Below are 19,522 nucleotides of genomic sequence, written 5' to 3' on the forward strand. Positions count from 1 at the left end.
GAATCTTATTCTACTCAGACCCATGCATCCGCATAGAAAATGTTGCTGTTGTTGTAGCAGCAATACTAAACCCTGCAGGTTTAATGTTAATCACCGGTCGTCTTCGCCTAGCTCATCTAACGGTAGGCCCAGGAAACTTCCTGTTTCGACAGGTTGGGTCCAGAAGGAGAGGGGTGTTAGATAAGTGACTTTGATGGGGCATATGAAAAGGTGGTTAGTCTCGTGCGGGGTGCCAATTCTGAATAAGTAAGAGTTTAACCTGCTACAGTATCCAGAACGTAGTTGTGCCAAGGTTACCCGGGTCCCTCGCGATAGCTGGAGCTCTTCATCTATTGTGGGTGGTGGTTGGACTCCGATTACGGCATTTGGGCGTCGGGAGCTTAAGAAAGTGGTAAGGGTCTTCCGATGAATGTTGTTTATTCTCTGTCTAAACACTGTCTGGTCCAGTAGTTGTCGGCTCGTTTTGTCCTGGTTCTCGTAGGCGTAGTTGAAGAGTTGAAGAAAGTAGAATATGTTCTACAGTTTCTTTTTCTTCAATGTCGTTACAGCGTATTCGGTGGAGTAGTCGTTATAGGACGCTCCCAGTCTGTTGGTATGCCTGCCTATAACACAATGCCCTGTCAGAACTGCAAAACGATTCTTCACATCCTTCCTGTTAACTTTCAACAGTCGATTTGTGCGACCCATATTCCATGCTGGCCACGTCATCCTACTTGTTACACAGGTGAGGGACTGAGCCTATAGCACGTTGGCAGATTTGATGGTCTGCCTATCTATTAGTAGCTTACAAGTTGCTAGAGGTAAAAATATGTTCGCTTTATTTGGTTGGAGCGGTAATTTGGTACGCAGTCTCCCTAGTTCATTTGCTTTGCAGTTACCTTCTTTGTCTCTGTGGCCCGGTATCCGAAGCAGATTTATTGTAAAGATTTATTGTAAAGTGTTAGTTCTGTCAAAACATCGTTACATTCTTTACTGTCATCGAAATAATATTAGGAGAGTGTAGTGCTTTCAGGGCTGATTGGCTATCTGACTATATATTTATTTCTTTTGTAGTGAGTACACTTTTCTTTAAGCCCAACAGGGCTTCCCTGATAGACAGAATTTCAGCTTGAATTATGCTATAATGATACGGTATCCGGAAGGAAATGCTGGCACTCATCTCCTCACAGTGAAAGCCTCCATCTACGTGCTCTTTGCGCTTGGAACCATCAATATGGTTACTGACTGCACTTCTGTTCTCCATTACCTCATTGTCCCAATCTTCTCTCGTTAGGAAAGTTGTAGCAAAGGATGCATTTAAGTGTAGCTCTGTTGAGTTACAAAAGTCTGTTGTATGGGATATGAAGGAGAATTCGCTGTGCTCCTTACCACGAACTGTAGTTCCTTTGTTTTCCAATGCACTCCACTTGAAAGTATGCACTGAAAAATTACAATCGTACACCTATCGCATATCGTTTTGCCTGCCACAAATTAGGAGTTTCATATGGAATTTTAATAAAAATCATTCTAATGAAGTTGAAAGTAATTAACCAAATTTATTTACTCTCTCGACTTTTCGCAATTGTTTGCCGAAAATCTAGAATGAAACTACTTTCGGAACATTCACAGCTTTACATTGCATTGTCTGAGATCATCTTTAGTTTAGTGATATTTGGTCGTTTCGGCGCTTTTGTCGCACGCTTACTAGCGCCAAGTCAAAGTGATTGTGTAGTTATGTACACAAATGTGTTGTAGTTGCTTATGTTCCATTTTCATGCTGCTCACTTGTTTAGGTTTCTGAAATGTATGTTTATGACTGCTAATTTGTTGTCGTTATTGCATAAACACATACACACACACATACATATATGTATATGCGCAAATGCACTAGCATACACGTATACAAGTTCGTACATTAGGGTGGAACACAAATATATGTATGTTTTTAATATGTTTTTAGTTTTTTCATAACCTTTAGCTCGTCATTTTTACTTGATATACCAACATCTCGTTGTGTCGCATAAAAGGGATTTTACTTTTCGGTTTTCCTATTTAACATAGCTTGGAAAGTTACTTTAAAGGGTTTTGCGTTTACACTTTTCGTGTGCATGCGAAAAATTTAAAAGGTTATATGAAGTTAGAATTTTCAAAAAATCGATTTTTTTTCTTAATGTACATATATTTACAGAAAATTTAATATGGTTCCGAAGAATATTTTCGAAGTTACACGCAAATTCGAAAAGGCGTTTCAGAGTGCTGGAAAGTACAAGGCCGGCAGCGTGTTTTTCTCAAAATGGTGTTTTCAAAGTCAGTGACCAACATTACTCGAAAACGGCTAAGCCGATTAGTCTGAAATTTTAACACAAGCTTCTTTAATAAATAATTTTCTAATTAATCGCAGATTTTTTCTCACCGATAAATATTTTTTTTATAAACAATTTGAGGCCGAAATTTTGTTCAAAAATCCATTTTTTTTGGTTTAAGAAACCGCCATTTTGTAAAAAAAATTTATTTTGCTTATTCCTTCGATTAATTACTAGATTTAACATTACTTTAACGAAATTTGTCCTTATGGCGGAAAACTTGGCAGCGAAATTCGCGAGGGGGTTGGTGGCTGCTGGAGTATTTACCTGCAGAACCTTCGGTCACAGCTCTACATGACTCCGTACTTTAGTTGGGAGAGAAGGTTTCGCACTACAATTGAAGAGGAGGGATGGATGGCACAAAGGCATGAAGGCTGGCCATAGAGCTTTTCACAACTTTTCGGCTCTAAAACTTTAGACGGAGTGGGAGCGGGTATTTACTGCTTAAGACTAGAGATAAGGCAGCCTATCAAGCTGCCAGATCACAGTATTTTCCAAGCGGTAGTTTTTGCTATGGGGAAAGCCGAGTAGCTAGCCTACACTAGAACAAGAAAGAACTCAACAATTAATATATACGTGGACAGTCAAGCGGCAATAAAAGCAATAAGCTCATATTGTATTAAGTCCAAAAATGTTCGACGAAGCAGGGAGGCCATAGAAAGGCTACTACTACTACTAGGTAGCTGGTCACAAAGGCATTATGGGGAACGAAATAGTAGATGAGATAGCAAAAAGTGCTGTTAGACTACCATTTGAACAAGAGAACGACATACCGAAACCACTAAACACAATATACAACGAAATGGACGACCACATGAAAAGGCGAGTGGAAGCTAGGTGGACTAATCTGATCGCATGCAAAACAGCAAAAGTCATGTGTAGAACTAACGACAAAAAACTGACTCAATTCGTAATTACGCTCTCGCGAAAGGACTGCAGAACTATCATAGGTATGCTAATCCTACATGATGTCTACTTTCGGTGTTCAAAAGGGTCCGTCTCCATCTGGTATCGCTAGGGACCAAAAGGTCTATGCGTGATTTGTTGCCAACCAGGCTAACCTAACCTAACCTAACGAAATTTGTTTGGTTTTTTAATTTCAGAGGATCCAGTTCAGAGATATAGTGGATATCCCGGAGATCAGCTGTAGCTCCTTTCTAAATAAATATTTTTACTAATACTAAGTCTTAAAATAAAGTTAACAGATAACATAAGTGTGTACAAATTTTTAGATCAATAAATTTAACTGTTTACTCAGAAAAAATTCGGGAAAATTCGCTTTTTTTGGCCTTCTAACTGTATATAACCGCTTAAATCAAATTATTTGAATTATGCATCTGTTGCTACGTCTTTTAGAGAAATTAATGGAATTTTTAATAGTCTCGATCTGGATCGCACCCTCGCCAGATCTCTATTTTTATCAAAGCTGGAATCAGATCATGTTTAAGTCCTACCTTCAAATAATATATCTGAGATATTTTGTACCTCTAGTCTGCAAGGTTTTGTAACCATGGACTAAATAAATGAAATGAATAGAAATTTCTATGTAGTGCATACGCATTATACCTTCCTACAGAAAGATCTCAGTCTACACCCTTATCTAACTAGTGAATCATCTAACTTGTGAAAGGACCATTCCTCGTTTGCATCGTACATTCAATAAATGACCTGAAAATCTACCGATAGTTTATATGGTGCATTAATCTTTAGTTATGAGATTAGGTTGTGATTTAGTGGATTTGTGTATAAACTAATGTTTTCATAAATGGAGATCTCTTCATTACAGGGAATCATAAAATTTAGGCTTTAATGCCAATATTGAATATCTAAGTGCTAAGTGCTTCCAGAAAGCTGGTGAATCACGCCATAGGTTACTTTTAAAAAATTTGAGAAGATTCCTGCTTTCCTAATACTTAGATCTCCCAATTCATTAAAATATTAATATACCTACCTACCTAAAACGGTAAATCCGTCAGTGAAACTCCAATGGGCCGCGGTCCATTCGGCTACGGTGCGTGACTACAATTCCGAAGTGCGTAGATTCTAATCTCCGTGCATGAAACCGACAAGTAGCAAACAGGTAGCAAACGTTTTTTTCTAATAGCGGTCGGCTCTCGGCAGGCAATGGTAAATCTCCGTGTGTATTTCTGCCATGAAAAAGCTCTTGAAAAAAAAAAACTATTTGCCATTCGGAATCGGCTTAAAATTATAGGCCACTCCATTTGTGGAACAACATCACGACGCACGCCATAAATAGGAGGACTAGCTCGGCCAAATACCTAACAGAAGTAAGTTTACGTCTGGATAGGACAATGACACAGCAGCGAGATCGTCTTTTCTAGACAGTTTCTACAGAAGTCTTAAACTTGTGCCCCATTCCGCTGGGCGTCTCTGTCGATTAGACACAGCCCCCGTTATTTCGGAAATGAGTGGCTGAGACTATGCTTAACATATTTTTACTTAGCAGAGATTCTGTGCGTATAGCATTGAGGTCGGCCACAGTTGTCAAGCGATTCTGCAGGTGGCTTCACTGCATCATCTTTCATTCGCTGCTCTTACAATTTCCTCAAAGATATGTATTTGTCATGTCATTGTCTATGTACTCATCGGGCAACTTGAAGTAGAGTCTCGCTAGTACATCGGCTCCGCAGTTACTCTCAAGCCACAATGGCTAGGAAGCCATGCGATAAGAAAATAAAACCATTGCAAACCATGACTAAATTATCTCAAGAGAAGTATCCATCCATAGGCTTTAGGTTTATCACATTCCGTTCTGGAGGTTTTTCACTTAAAGATGAGCCATGTTCAGGTCGCACAAGTGATGTCGATGAAGACGTTATCAACGTTTTAATCGAATTGGATCGCCATGTAACTTTGCGTGAGACTGGAGAGAAATTAAATATACCAAAATCAAACGTTCATGAGCATATAAAGAGTCTTGGACTGATAAAAAAGCTTAATATTTGGGTGCCACATGAATTCAAAGAAATTCATTTAACAAACCGAATCAACGCTTGTGATTTGCATCTTGAACGCAATGAAATCGATCCGTTTTTGAAGCAGATTATCACTGGTGAGGAAAAATGGATTGTTTACAATAACGTCAATCGAAAACGATCATGGTCCAAGCATGATGAAGCGCCACAAACCACTTCAAAGGCTGATATTCACCAAAAGAAGATTATGCTGTCAGTTTGGTGGGACTGGAAGGGTGTGATATATTTTGAGCTGCTTCAGAGGAACCAAACGATTAAATCGGATGTCTACTGCCAACAAGTGGACAAATTGAATACAGCCATCAACGAGAAGGGATCAGAATTGATCAATCGTAAAGGTGTCATATTTCATCATCGGAACTTTTGATGCATCCACCATATAGCCCTGACCTTGCACCGTCAGACTACCATTTGTTTCGGCCTTTGTAGAACTCCTTAAATGGTAGGACTTTCGGCAATGACGAGGCAATAAAATCGCACTCGGCTCAGTTTTTAGCAAATAAAGGCCAGAAGTTCTATGAGTGCAGAATAATGAATTTGCCGGAAATACGGCAAAAGCTTATCGAACAAAATGGAAAATAGATAATTGATTAACGTTCATTCTAAGTTTTAATAAAAATGTATTTACTTTCTTTTAAGAAATCTGCAATTTCTTTCCGGAAAACCCAATATAACAGCACCACCAACCACATCATGACCTAAATCATCGCCTCCAACAATCGAATTTCGTCGAGAAGTGAAGTACGGCGACGAATCAATTCGCCTCCCACAATCGAATTTCGTCGAGAAGTGAAGTACGGACACGAATGAGTTTTGAAACCCCGTAAAAATGGTGACTCGATACCGGAAAATGACGTGGAATTTGTGATTGAAAGGGAACTAAATCCAAGCTCACTCAAGTAAGTGAAGAATTCATTACAATCTCCATCGAAAACATTCAAGGTAAGAGAGTAGGAAGGTTTGGAGAAGGCAATCAGCCCTGGCTTCACCATAGAAGGAAAAGCAACTGTTCTGCTTGGAGATGTGTTGGCATATATTTATTCACATGTAAGCGCAATTTCTTCGTTCACCGAAATGTAATCACGATGCAAGGCGCACCCTTATGTGTATGCTCACACATAGGTACATGCATAGAAAAGCCACATACTTGTACACTAAAAAATGAGGTTATACATATGCACGTTGTTTGTTTTTGTTTTGTGTTATTTTAGCTTGGCACAGTTTTCACAGCGCAAATCGGTGTAATGCCATACCATAATTAAGTGTTGCTGCCACTTTTGTGTAGCCAATGCACAGCAACGCCAACCACTAGAAAACTCCCCTAACTCTCTGCTTGGCCACATGTATGTATGTATGCCTGTACTCGTATTTCGGTGCTTATGTTAAGTTTGGAAATCGCTGAGGGGCGTTTAATAACTTCAAGCGCTCTAGCGCCCCCCAGAGCAGATATTTTTTATGTTTTTTTTTAAACTCGTGCATGTGTTAAAAATGAGCTCATGTACCGTAGCTTTCGAAGTTATTTGAATTGCAGCATCGTTAATTATGTAGTTGTGTTTATTTTGCCTGATGCGGGGCAATTGCACAATTCTGTGGATATCAGGTGTGGCAAGTGTGTCAGGTAAATGGTACTGAACTGAACATAAACAAAGTGCAGCATTTTTCTAAGCAGGTACATATTTAAATTTTAATCTAGTCGTGGTGTGTATGTGTGTATAGAAGTATGTAAAATTTACAATGTAAATTGTTAGGAGGGCACAAATGTACTTTTACGCGGCCATTGACTTATTTGCATTCGTATAATTTAGGTATCCAAGGCTTTAGGAAAATCAGTAAACAAAAATAAAAAATTTTGCTTTGAAAATTATTATATATGTATGTATGTGTGGGGATGTTGCAATGAACAGGCGATATGCATAAAAGTACAAAATGAAATCAAACATGAATTTATTCTGTTTTCTGGGGTTATACAGCTCAGTAGCTCCATAGGGGGTTAATTTACAGGGTTGCCCATATTCTCGGACCCATTTGGCAACCCTGTATCTTTTGACAGAGACGTCAGATCGCTTAATGACATACTGCGTTGGAAGCGTCAGTCCAAGCAGATTTTTAACATGGAACAGTACATGCCACGCGAGCACTCCCAAATTGTTGAAATTTACATTCAACAAAAGAAGTCAAAAGAAGAAGAAGATGAACAAAATCATCATGTCCGATGAGGCTCATTTCTTATTGAATGGGACGGTAAACACGCAAAATTGCCGTATTTACGCCACTGAAAATCCTCACAAAATTCAAGAGGTACCTCTTTACGACGACAAAGTCACTGTTTGGTGCGGCGTTAGTGCGAAAACGATTATTGGCCGTTTTTCTTCGAAAATGAAAATAGTCAAACTGTTACCGTCAATCAGGAGCTTTATCGCGATATGATAACCACTTTTGTGATGCCAATTATTCGTCGAAAGCGTATGAGGCAGTTCTGCGCTTCACCACACACAGCTCGCACCACAATCGATTTTTTGAAGAAATTGTTTCCTCGTCGTTTGATGTTGAAAAATCTCGATTTTGACTGGCCACCACGTTCGGCCGATTTAACGCCACCTGACTTCTTCTTGTGGGGATATTTAAAATCAAAGAAATAGCCGCTTTTCCAGCCGAAATGTTAGCTAAAACTATGGAAAATACTGCAAAACGGGCACAATACGCCATATAGGCTCAAGGCAGCCATTTGAGAGATATCATATTCAAAAAGTGATGTCAACAAATCTACTTGAACCAAATAAAATGATTATTATCGTCAACATCAAAAAAATTGTGTTTTTCTTTGATTTAAAAAAAATACATGTCATGAGTTGTCCTTAGGATTGACTATGACTGCTTGTGAGATTCAATGCAGGGCGTTTTTTGTTTTGGAAGGAGGTTGAAATCAAAATGTCAGAAACATCTCACCAATGGTATATGGCGCACGCTCCCACTAATACTATAACAATCCTCCAGCTGGGCTAATTCTACCCTGGGACCACAAAAGTACCATATAGCTCTGGGTAGCGCCGCGTTTATGTCCGAAGACACAACAGGTACCTGCGTCCAGGCTTCTCTCTTGCAGGCATACAGGGTTTGATTGAAAAGTAATGAGCCTTCCCGCGCGGAGCGTCTGCCAAGCGATCAACCGAATCGGCTGGTGGAGGTAAATGATCGTTGTACCTTCCCCTTCCACTAGAAACCGGTCCCAGTTCGCTGGCAACAGCGGTGCAGTCAACATCGCTCCGCGCGTGAAAGATGTTTTGAAAGTGTGTTAGGATTTTGCAGTGGCGAAAATGCAGCGATTGTTGGAGCAACGTTACTCGATCAAATTTTGCGTAAAGCTCAACAAAACGAGTACCGAAACCATTGGGCTACTCAAGGAGGCTTACGGGGACCAATCTCTATCCAGTACCCAGGTAAAACGGTGGCATAAGTCGTTCAAGGCGCGCATGTCGAAATCCAAGATCAAAACCATACTGATTATCTTTTTCTATTCTCGAGGCATCGTCCGCAAGGAGTTTGTACCTCCAGGAAGCACTGTAAACGCGGCATTTTACAAAGAAGTGCTCCTTCGGCTGAAAAACCGCATCGCCCCGGTTCGGGCCGATCTCGTCAACAATTGAACCCTTCATCACGACAATGCACCGGCGCACACCGCCTTCCTCTGCACCTCTGCATTGGCCAAGATGGGGGTTCCGGTGCTTCCCCACCCTCCCTACAGCCCAAACCTGTCCCCTCCGGACTTCTTTTTGTTGCCGCGCCTGAAAAGAAAGCTGAAGGGGAGCGATTTTCGACTCCATCGAGGCGATCCAAAAAACTGTGACAGCCGAATTGAACGCGATTCCGGCGGATGAGTTTAAGAAATGTTTCCTGCAGTGGAATTGACGCTCAAGGGTCCTTTTTTGAAGAATATTAGTTGTATAAGCCAAAAGGTTTAATAAAACTGTTTAAAAAAATAAGGTTCATTACTTTTGAATCAAACCCTGTAGGCCATACACCTTCGATAGTCCCAATTACTCTCACTGTGTTTATAGGTGGTTCCAAAACAAAATAAGACATCGGAAAACTTGCAGTAGTGTTATCTCTACTCACTACTGGTCTTGTCTTCTCTTCGATACTGTATTGAGTGTTTCACTCAAACGTCTTGTTGTCGGTTCGTCAGAAACTGTCCGCCTACTCTATTGCTGCATCTGTTGCTGAAACGCTTTGCAGAGTCTTAGATGGGGCTTAGATAAGCGCATTACAATCGGTTCCTTCCAACCATAGCCTCTACTAAGCCAAGACCGTTAGTGCGTGGTGTAGAATCACAACCTGTGCGAGCTGACTGTGGCTAATTGACTCAATAATATCACTCGCTCTCAAAGGACAAAGTTAAAACAGAACACTACGGATCTAGACGTGAAATGTTGATAAACCGTTTCCTCTTCAACAGTGGCTTCCTTGAAGAGTATAAATAGGCCCATTCAGCTACGGAGTGAGTGCGAATCAGAGCTTTTCTGCACGGGCTACCCACACTTGTGGTAAACCTGGAAGAAGCAAGTTACTCGTTGAGGATGGACATCTATTAGATGGTGCATCATCTATACGAGCTTGTACTGGTCGGTGCAGGTACAGGCCATACCGCCTGCGGTCGGCGCAGGGCTACCATGGGAATCATTGACGGCCCAATATGCCTCTTCTGCCGTGAGAATGAGGACACTGTAGAGCATTTGCTCTATAGTTGTCCGGTGTTCCCTAGAAACAGACTTAGGCTATTGTGCTGCGATGTTCTGAGCATGGATAAAGTTCATACTCTTCCTCTTCCGTATATCTCAAGATTCATCAATGAATCCAAATGATACGCGGAAGAGTGATCTCCGACCAATTCGCCCGTCTTTCCACCATACTGTATCTATCCGGTTTCTCTATTCCTTCCACTGTAATCTATCCAGGTGTAGTGCAATGGTTTTCTTGACTGAGTACTTGGACTTGTCCAACAGCCCCTAAATCTAATATAATCACCATCAATGTCCACTGGAACAATCCGTAGTTTTAAAATGTCACTAAAATTTTCTGCAAAAAAGTTATCTCTGAGATAAAATCTTTTTTAATTTCCGTTCTATTACAAAAATTGATAAGACAAAATCAGCTGTTTTACTTAGCAAATCAGTTATCGCAAGCTAAACGACAACAATTTTGGGTGGTTAAATTAAAAGATAAAATAAGAATTAGTGATTTTAATTTAAACGGTGAAATTACATTATTAATTACAAATACTCTTTCGAGTATTTGGCTTATGACTTAACGCGTGAAGATGAGGTAATGAACCATCAAATAGTGGATCGATGTTTGCTTCGGAATTTGGCCAATCCTTTCCATTTGGCTGCAGGAGAGTTCCAAAAACTATTTCGACTTAGCTGAGGATCTCATTTCTCAGTTTGACAGTCAACTTAGAGGTTCCAGAATAATAGCGATTTCGATTGAAAAACAAGTAAATCTTGTAAGCTTTAAGTTTATTCTAAATTCTGCTTTTATACTACTAGGTTCTAGCTGTATTACGAGTTTTCGCAATGGAATGTCATCAATGACCCGGAATTGAGCAATGGAAATTTCCATGGGCCAGTTGTCCGTTAGCCGTGTGTGCGCAAAGGGGAGATTTCCCCTGCTTTTCTTTGAGTTATTCTCTCAAATGATATTTAAATTAACAGAGATGCCGCTCTCTGTAAGTTTGCATAAATAAAAGAAGGCAGCTGTTGAGTGTTAGTTAACACAGTGTTAGTGCAAACGACAAATATTGTAGACATCATAACAAATGTCGAATCGTTTAAAGTTAGTGAATTGCACCACAGACCAGATTCATGTTGTTAGCCCGGGACAAATTTTCGATAAATGCGGACAAAAGAAGTAGTAAAAGTTGATGGAAAAGAAATGCTGTAAGCGAAGAGATGTATTCAGCAACTCTTTCACCACCCTCATAGAGTTATTTTAAACGAAACGAATTCTCGCTGCGGTATGACACTTTAAGGTATAACTCTGTTTTACTTTTTATTAACTAACTGTTAAATAAATTGATATAAAATAAGTTAAATTTAACAACAAACTAAAAAGTGCAGAGAATTACACAACTAAGTTAGTATATTAAAGTATATGAACTTAAAAAAATAGTTGCTTATAAAAATAAAATAAAAAGGAAAACATACAACATAATATTACTTTATATATATACATTTGATTTGAGCTTACTTTTATCACCGAGAGTTATACTATCGCAGAGCATACTGTTCGGTATGTCGCACTGCATGGCGGCAACAGCGGCGACTGTGGATGCTGCAGCTGAGGCGGCGTTGCTGGTCTTCGTCGAGAGCAACATGGACGAAGGATAATCCACATAATACAAACTGCTTTGGGTATCCACTTTAACGGTATATAAAATAAGACACTATGCGAATAACAACAACAAAGGATGGCTTAAAAATACTCCACTAACACAAACTCAAAAACACACAAACGCAGTCAATACTTAGAAGTCACGAAATTTCCCAATTTATATAGGGGAAGTAGACGGGTGGAGCAGCGTATATTGCACTATGTGGCATACGGTTGTATGTGTTGCATGTATTGATGTATAAATAAGTGGGTAATGCTCAAAAAAGATGCAGTGTTTGTGGTAAAACAAAAATTAAGTTAAAAGAACACAAAATGGTGATTTGTATTGGAAGTCGTTGAATAAACTCGTGGACCACTGGCGGTGTTGTTGTTGTTGTCGCTGTTGATGTTGCTGTTGGCTGTTGACTGTTGTTGATGTAACAATTGCTGCTGACGAATAAGTTGGACGAATGCAATTTTTTGCGAATTCAAAAAATTTTTATTTTTATTTTTATTTTTATTTTTGTAAATCAACAGCCAGGAGCTTGCGTTACTGTTGTAGGTATTTGCACTGAATATTTTACTTGTTGATTTTTTGTATTCATTTAAATGTTTGCACTTTTCTCTCGTTGCCTGGCAGTGTGGCGTTGAAGCTGGTTGTGCGGCGCTTGCACTGTGCGCGAGTATCTGAATATTCGATGCGCTGGCTGTATGGCGTTCTGTTTCACTTCCTTTTGGCGATGTTTTACGTTTTTTTTTTTGATTTTTTTTCGAATGAAATATGAATGAAATACGATTTTGGTTACTTCACGTTTTGCTGTTCATCTACTCTTTTACACTCGCTCACCTTATTTGTGTTGCGTATCGAAGTGAGCTTTTATTTATTTGAAGATTTTTTTTTGTCCTTTTTATTGCATTTTTATTACTTTATGAGTTCTTTCTTGCCGCAAAGATGTTGGGATGTTGACTCTTGCTTTTTGTGTTTGTATGCACATAAATTCGTGCTTTGTTATGCGCGTTGGCAAGATGCTAAATTTGGCAACAGCCACAACAATAAATACAAAAACAAAATGAATACACAGTAATAAAGGAAGTAAGCAAACACATGTGCGTACATATGTACATATGTAGGTATGTAGGTAGAAATACGAAGTAAAATAAAATTCAAACCACAAACAAATTTTTTTTTATCAGTTTGTATTAAAAATTAGCATTAATTCGATTGTTGTTCTTGTTGTTTGTTATTTTAAGCAAAATTGAGACTGTAAAGTATGGAGAAACAAACGAAGAAAGATGCCAAGGCATTGACACCGGCAGTAAAGTAAAAAGTGGCTGCGCTAAAAACATTAGCAAACAAAGCGAAGCAGCACAACGTTAACCGTAAAGTGGTACATAAAAAAGAAGAAAGAAAGCACAATAACAATCAGCGGAAATTTACAATAAAAACTAAAAGTGTCTATGCATAACTACAGCAGAACGAGCGCCTGAATTTGAAGGTTAGCAAATAATTTTCGAAACCATGCCTAATGAAATATTACAAACGGAGAAACAAAATGCGACGGTATGCTGATAAGCGGCGGCCGCCGTAGCCGAATGGGTTGGTGCGTGACTACCATTCGGAATTCAGAAATGAATGAATTCAGAAACAAAGAAATATCACATTTTCAGTTTTGTTTCTGCATTCACTCTTAAATCAAATATTAATCAGTCAATTTGTTGAAGTATTTTGTGTATTTTGTGCAAATGAAAAAATAAAACAATTTTTTTAAATATGGGTCGAGGAGTACATTGCACTCTTGAAAAAAGAAAACCTATTTTGGAATCTTTTTGAAAAAGACACCAACAAATCGAAAATTGCCGAATTACTAGATTGTTCTAGAAAAATGGTGCATAGTGCTATTGAATATATCCAAGCAGATAAAAGTTTTTTGCAAAACAAAAAAATAAGAAAGCCTCCACCACGTAAAACCACGCCAAGATTATATAATATAAAATTATTGTACGAAAAAGTAAGGCCGATCCTTTTAAGTCCGCAAATGCCATAATGACGGAAATTAATGAAGAGCACAACCCTGGTGTATCCAGTAGACTGGTTAGAAGACGTTTGAATGAAAAGCCAATTTGTATGGCAGAACTAGCAGGAAGGAACCACTTCTTACAACAAAAAAATATCAAAGCGCGGTTGATATTTGCAAAGCTCCATCAAAGTAAGGATGTAAATTTTTGGAAAAGAGTACTATAGAGCGATGAAACTTAGATTAATAGGATCGGACCTGATGGAAAATCATTCGTTCATCGCCCAAAACACCAAGCGTACAACTCAAGGTACACTAAGAAAACAGTTAAGCATAGTGGAGGAAGTGTTATGGCTTGGGGTGCGTTTTCGTGGTATGGCGTTGGTCCATTGGTGCGAATTAATGCCAAAATCGACAAACATATTTATTTAGATGGACAATGCAGCCATTTGCTTTTGAAAATATGTCTGTAAATTGGATATTCATGCAGGATAATGATCCTAAACATTCATCAAAGGTGGTGAAAGAGTGGTTCAATAAAGAACGTGTAGAAGTTTTAAGTTGGCCGGCTCAAAACGCCGATCTTAATCCTATAGAAAACCTTTGGAATGATGTCAAGGATAAGATAGGGTGAAAAAATTTCAAAAATGCCGATGAATTATGGGAAGAAATCAAAAAAGAGTGGAATTCGATACCGGTGAGGAGATGGGGAGTATGCCCGGAGGATGTAATGCAACTATGTATAAAGAGTTGTGGCCAATCAACTAAATATTGAAGTAACTTATGAATCTGATGCGATTCTATAAATTTTTTAATTAAAATTTCAATATAATTACAGCGTGTACTATTTCGGTGCCCAGCTGATATAGTGGAATTGCAACAATAATGATTAGAAAGGAATAAGCGGACGGACAAACATTTGTTTTTTGAACTTAAATTTTATGTTATAAATAAATTGATTGTTTTTGCAAAGAATAAAATGTTACTTATATGTTCTATCATGAAGAAAATGAAGTTAGAGGGGAAGTTAGTCTTGTGTGCTATTTCTCTGTCCATGGCTGTATATATGCTGATAAGCATCTTAATTGGCCACTTGTCGGCGCATAATATTGTATATTAAAAAAAATTAGAACGCGGAATAGTGGAATAATATCTGGCATATACATAAGTATAATATTTAAGGTTTACGTTAGAATTTTTTTAGGGAGAAATGCGAGTAAAGACTTTCCGCTTCTCATAATCAAATTTATTATTCTTCTTCTTCTAATCTTCACCGTCTATGGTGGATCATAGCTTAATCAAGGAAGATTTCCAGTCAACTCTCTCTCGCTCTCTCTCGCTTTCTCACCCATTGTTGCTACAATTATCCAATAACGAACGTTCATCATTTATCATCACGATCAAACGGCACACGAAATCAAAAAAATCTTATATTTTGACGCTAGCTTTCAATAAGTATGAAATTAACCTTAAAATTAGGCCGATAGTCTTAGCTGCTAATCCCTTCCTTTTTTGCGATATAATTATTCATAATTATATTTTCAATAAATAAATAATTTCATAAATAAAGAAAAAAACCTTAAAATTCATTTTCTGCGTGTCTATAAAGAGATATGAACCGCAATTGTATCATAACGATTTATGTACTAAATTTAAGCTCTAAGTGCATATGATTTTCCCTTTTTCCTTGAAAGGCACAAAAATTACCCCTATATAAAAAGAATTCCAGCATTAATATATTGCAATGAAATTTCACTGCCAGTATTCAATATAAAAATGTTCAACTAAATTTACAATTTCAGTGTCCCGCTTTGCTATTAAATAAACTTATCCAACGGCCCTTGTACCAACACAGTTATTTTGTTTGTATTCCCATAAGAATTTTTATTTCACAAATTCTAATTTTTTAAGTTGCAATTAAAAAAAACCAAAACATTATTTACAGCCTTAATTTTCTCTTCATCTCAAACTGAGAAGGTCAACGATAGTAAAGTGTACGCTGAGCTTTTAACAAATATAACGGAATCATCAAAGTTCGCCGTTGCTTTGTCTCTTCCTTTTCCTTTTCAATAGAAAGTTAAGCGTACATATTTTGTTACAGTTATTGTTATACCTACACAAACGCATTCAAATTTGACTCAGCCTCTTCAAAGTTACGGCTTCATTAGCGTAGCTGCCGCAAAGCTTGCTAGGGCTTGACCGCTTCATGCAGTAAAATCACATGATATTGTTTACTAGTAGATTGCTCTCAGCACAGCAAATGTTGTTGTTGTGGTTTTAACAACATAAAACACTCTCCCCAAATTTGTGGGAGCTTCTGCTCAAGTGACGAATCGTTTCGATAACGTAAAGTGTACTATCTTCAGTCTGTTCTCCCAGCTTCGTTATTCTTATGCTAACTTGGGCATCGTTATTGTATTAGCAGAGAGAGAGAGAGAATCATCCACACCATTTCTGAGTAGTTGTAATCTCTAGTAGAAATGTGTTTAACCCCTCCTTAATTTCAAGAAATGTGATGTGGAAGAAAAAGGCCCCACGTAGCCTGCTGATACTCGTAGCAGCAGCACAAACTGGCTAGAAAAGCGGCTGATGAGATCAACATGTTGATGAAGCGAGTAGGGAAGATTAGTTGTTCGCGCATTGGCTTGCTTGTCACTGCTCTATTGCTACACTTAGACAACAACAAAAAAAAAACGTGGTGAACGAAGGTCATGGTTAATGTGAGTTTGTATAAGGTGATGGTTGGTTGGTTGGTTTAAGGGTGACCCCACATCGCAGTGCCACATAGACTGCAATTTGGGTCCGTTGTGCTGCCCTAGAGCTCATTATATTGTATGATTTCCCCACCTATCCAAGATTTTTATTGTAGATTTTGGTCAAAGATATTAATTCGTTTCGAGAATTCGATGAGAGATTCGATTTTCAGGTCCGAGAGTACTGAAAGATTGTCAATTGTTGGAGAGCCTAGAAGAGCGAGTCGACTTCTGGCTAGACCGGGACAACTGCACAACAAATGTCTGCTCGATACTTCTTCATCTTCGTCCTGGCAGTATCTGCACAGGTCGTTTTGAGGAACCCCGAGCCGACGTGCATGAGTGCCCAAAAGGCAGTGGCCGGTGATAAGAGATATTATATGCCTTAGTTCGTGTTTCGAAAGACTTATAATGGTTTTTGTTTGTTTCAGATTGTAGGATGGCCAGATTTGTCTGGTCGTAACGCAAGTAGTTTCCACTTGCCACCTCCGATCAGCAATGCTGTGATATTCTCGATCAATGATCATTTTATATGTTGAGCGCGCATGTGGATTGTGGGTAAGTTACTAACAGCTCTTGCGAGCTCATCAGCTTTGCAGTTACCTTCGAATCCACTGTGACCCGGTATCCAGATAACTTGGACAGAATTCTGAACACCTATTTCGTTAAGAGATAAGAGACAGGATCGAACCACATCTGAGTGGGTATAAGAGGAGCTGAGTGCTCGAACGGCCGCTTGACTGTCGGTGAAAAAGCAGATATCCTCTAGTGATATTCTCTTTTCTAAGAGAGTTTTCGCAGCATACCAGATAGCGCATACTTCGGCTTGGAATACACTACAGTAGTCGGGTAATCTAAATGATAGATTGATGTGAGGGGAATTGGTCTTGTTTTGAACCATCTGTATGTATTATCAGAGGGCCATCGATTTCGGTAAGATTTGTCTTCCATTCTTCCCTAGTTGGGAGTGAACAGGAGAATAGCAAGGGTGGTGTTGGAAGACTTACATGATATTCTATGTCGGAAGCGATAACAGTGTTCCTGTTCAGTATGACCGAATGGCAAAGATACTTATTTCATTTCGTTATAGCATTCATGTGTGAAGCGAAGCAGTAGAAGGTGATAGGAGCATATATTTTGTTTTTGCGATTTGGTGGTTTGAATGTCAAAATGTCAATCAATAAATACCAGATTACTTTGGCATTAAAGCAAATGAGCTGTTTTACTGGTTATTACCATATATAAATTCGCCTTGGCCATGAGTATACCCATTTGTTTACAACAACATTCGAAAGAGATGACCTTACGCTTTGGACGTGGCACGGTGGGGGTTGTCCAGACTCTGATTTTGTGGAATAATTCAAAAATTTAAATTGAAATTGCAATATTAATAAAGTATTTAGTATTCCGTGCAAAATGGTAAAATCTCACATCACTAACTGAAAACTTTACCATGCTGACTTGGCGACCGCTATTAATATAGAAAAATGTTTTTCTTAATTTTAGTGTTTTAACCGAGATTCTAACTGACGTTCTCTCTGTGAATTCCGAATGGTAGTCGTGCATCAACCCATTCGACTACGGCGACCGCCAAAATTTATTACTCTTCTCTCTTCTCTCTCTCTCGCTTCTCCCAAATTTATTACTCATAACAAATATGTCTGCGCGCAGCTATTTGATTGCTTTTACTTGTGTTATAAAGTGATTTTTTTTTTTTTTTTTTTTTTTCATATCAAAAGTGTAAATATTAGTATGGAGCCTCGAATCTGAAGGGGTTTCAGTGATAGATAATATTTTGATTGGATTTTTTGTTTAAAAGGCGAAAAACGCTGGAAATAAGTGGACATTTTTAACTTTGCGCACATAATCGGCGCTTAAGAAAACTATAATAATAATAATAATTTTCCTATTTCCCATTAAGAGCATAAAAAAGCGGAAAAGCCAGATATTCTATAATATTTAGATAAGCGGTAAATACAATTAGTGAAAAGTATCAAATCACCAGTACCTGCACACATTCGCTTTCGTTGCTGCTGATCCCAGCACTACGACATTACGATATGCGAATTCATAACTTTAGTAATATGAAAAATGGAAGAAAAGTGAAAGACGAATGTTCAAACAAGAATAGAACTGAGTATGATTGCGTGAAAAATTTATTAAAAATAAGAAAACCATCTTTTGGAGGCAATCATAAAAATGTGTGCACTGTTAAAAGTAGAGCGCGATCGCATTATAAGATCAATGTAGAGCTGCGCACATACGAGTATCTATCCGTATTATTTAAACGTATGCAGGTATTTAGGTGCACATAGCCATTAATATAACAAATTGCCAACGATCATGGCGATTAGCATTTGTTGGATGCCAGTCAGCGGTGGGCTGCCATGTTTAGATTGCCACACTCGACCTACATACCAGCCGCAAACAGCTATGCGGCTAAATACTCTTGCTTAACATTCGCTGTTTTGATTGCTTTTTCTTTATTTATTTTTAATATAAAGTGCGATGTGTTTGCTACCTGCTGGTGTAGTTGCTTTAGTTCTCGGGAGATGTGCATGCATTAGAAAGTAATTGGGTGGAGTGGTGTCGAGTAAACATCGAAACATTTCAGAAGGAAATTGTCACCATAAAGCGAGTAATTAAATAAATCTATACATTTAGACAGCTGCGCCAAACGAATTAGAATTAAAATGACCGATCAAACAAGTCAAACTGTGGCTGTGGCTGGTTATGGGCAATTTTTAAGTGATTGCTGTTGTTGTTGTTGTTGTTATTATTGCTCATCACCGTCAACGCACTACGCTACACGACGATCAATGACCGCAAAAACGACAATCGCGCACACCGACGATGACGGCGGCGATGACGACGATGACGACGATGTTATTAACGACAGCGGCGTTCGTGCTGGTCGTGCCACTGAACTGCCGGCTGACCAATGGGCTCTAGGCATTCGCTCTTCTGGGAAAATGAGAAAAAGTGACTCAAAGCGGGGGAATGACTACAACAACGGCGAACAAGTTGATTGAGTAGAGGTGTGCATGTGT

The 19,522-nt window shown here is 38.7% G+C and overlaps 1 protein-coding gene across 1 annotated transcript in view; it reads right to left on the reverse strand.

The window, feature by feature from the left end:
- LOC129242893 (ecdysone-induced protein 78C) overlaps window positions 1-11,961 on the reverse strand; it is a 109,711-nt gene extending 97,750 nt beyond the window's left edge. Inside the window, exon 1 of the mRNA XM_054879796.1 lies at window positions 11,582-11,961. Coding sequence (XP_054735771.1) covers window positions 11,582-11,708 — 127 coding nt within the window. The 5' untranslated portion in view covers window positions 11,709-11,961. The remainder of the gene's footprint in view (window positions 1-11,581) is intronic.
- Between the last annotated feature and the right edge of the window lie 7,561 nt (window positions 11,962-19,522).

The sequence above is a fragment of the Anastrepha obliqua genome, chromosome 3 (assembly GCF_027943255.1).
Source record: "Anastrepha obliqua isolate idAnaObli1 chromosome 3, idAnaObli1_1.0, whole genome shotgun sequence".
In the NCBI taxonomy this organism is placed as follows: domain Eukaryota; kingdom Metazoa; phylum Arthropoda; class Insecta; order Diptera; family Tephritidae; genus Anastrepha; species Anastrepha obliqua.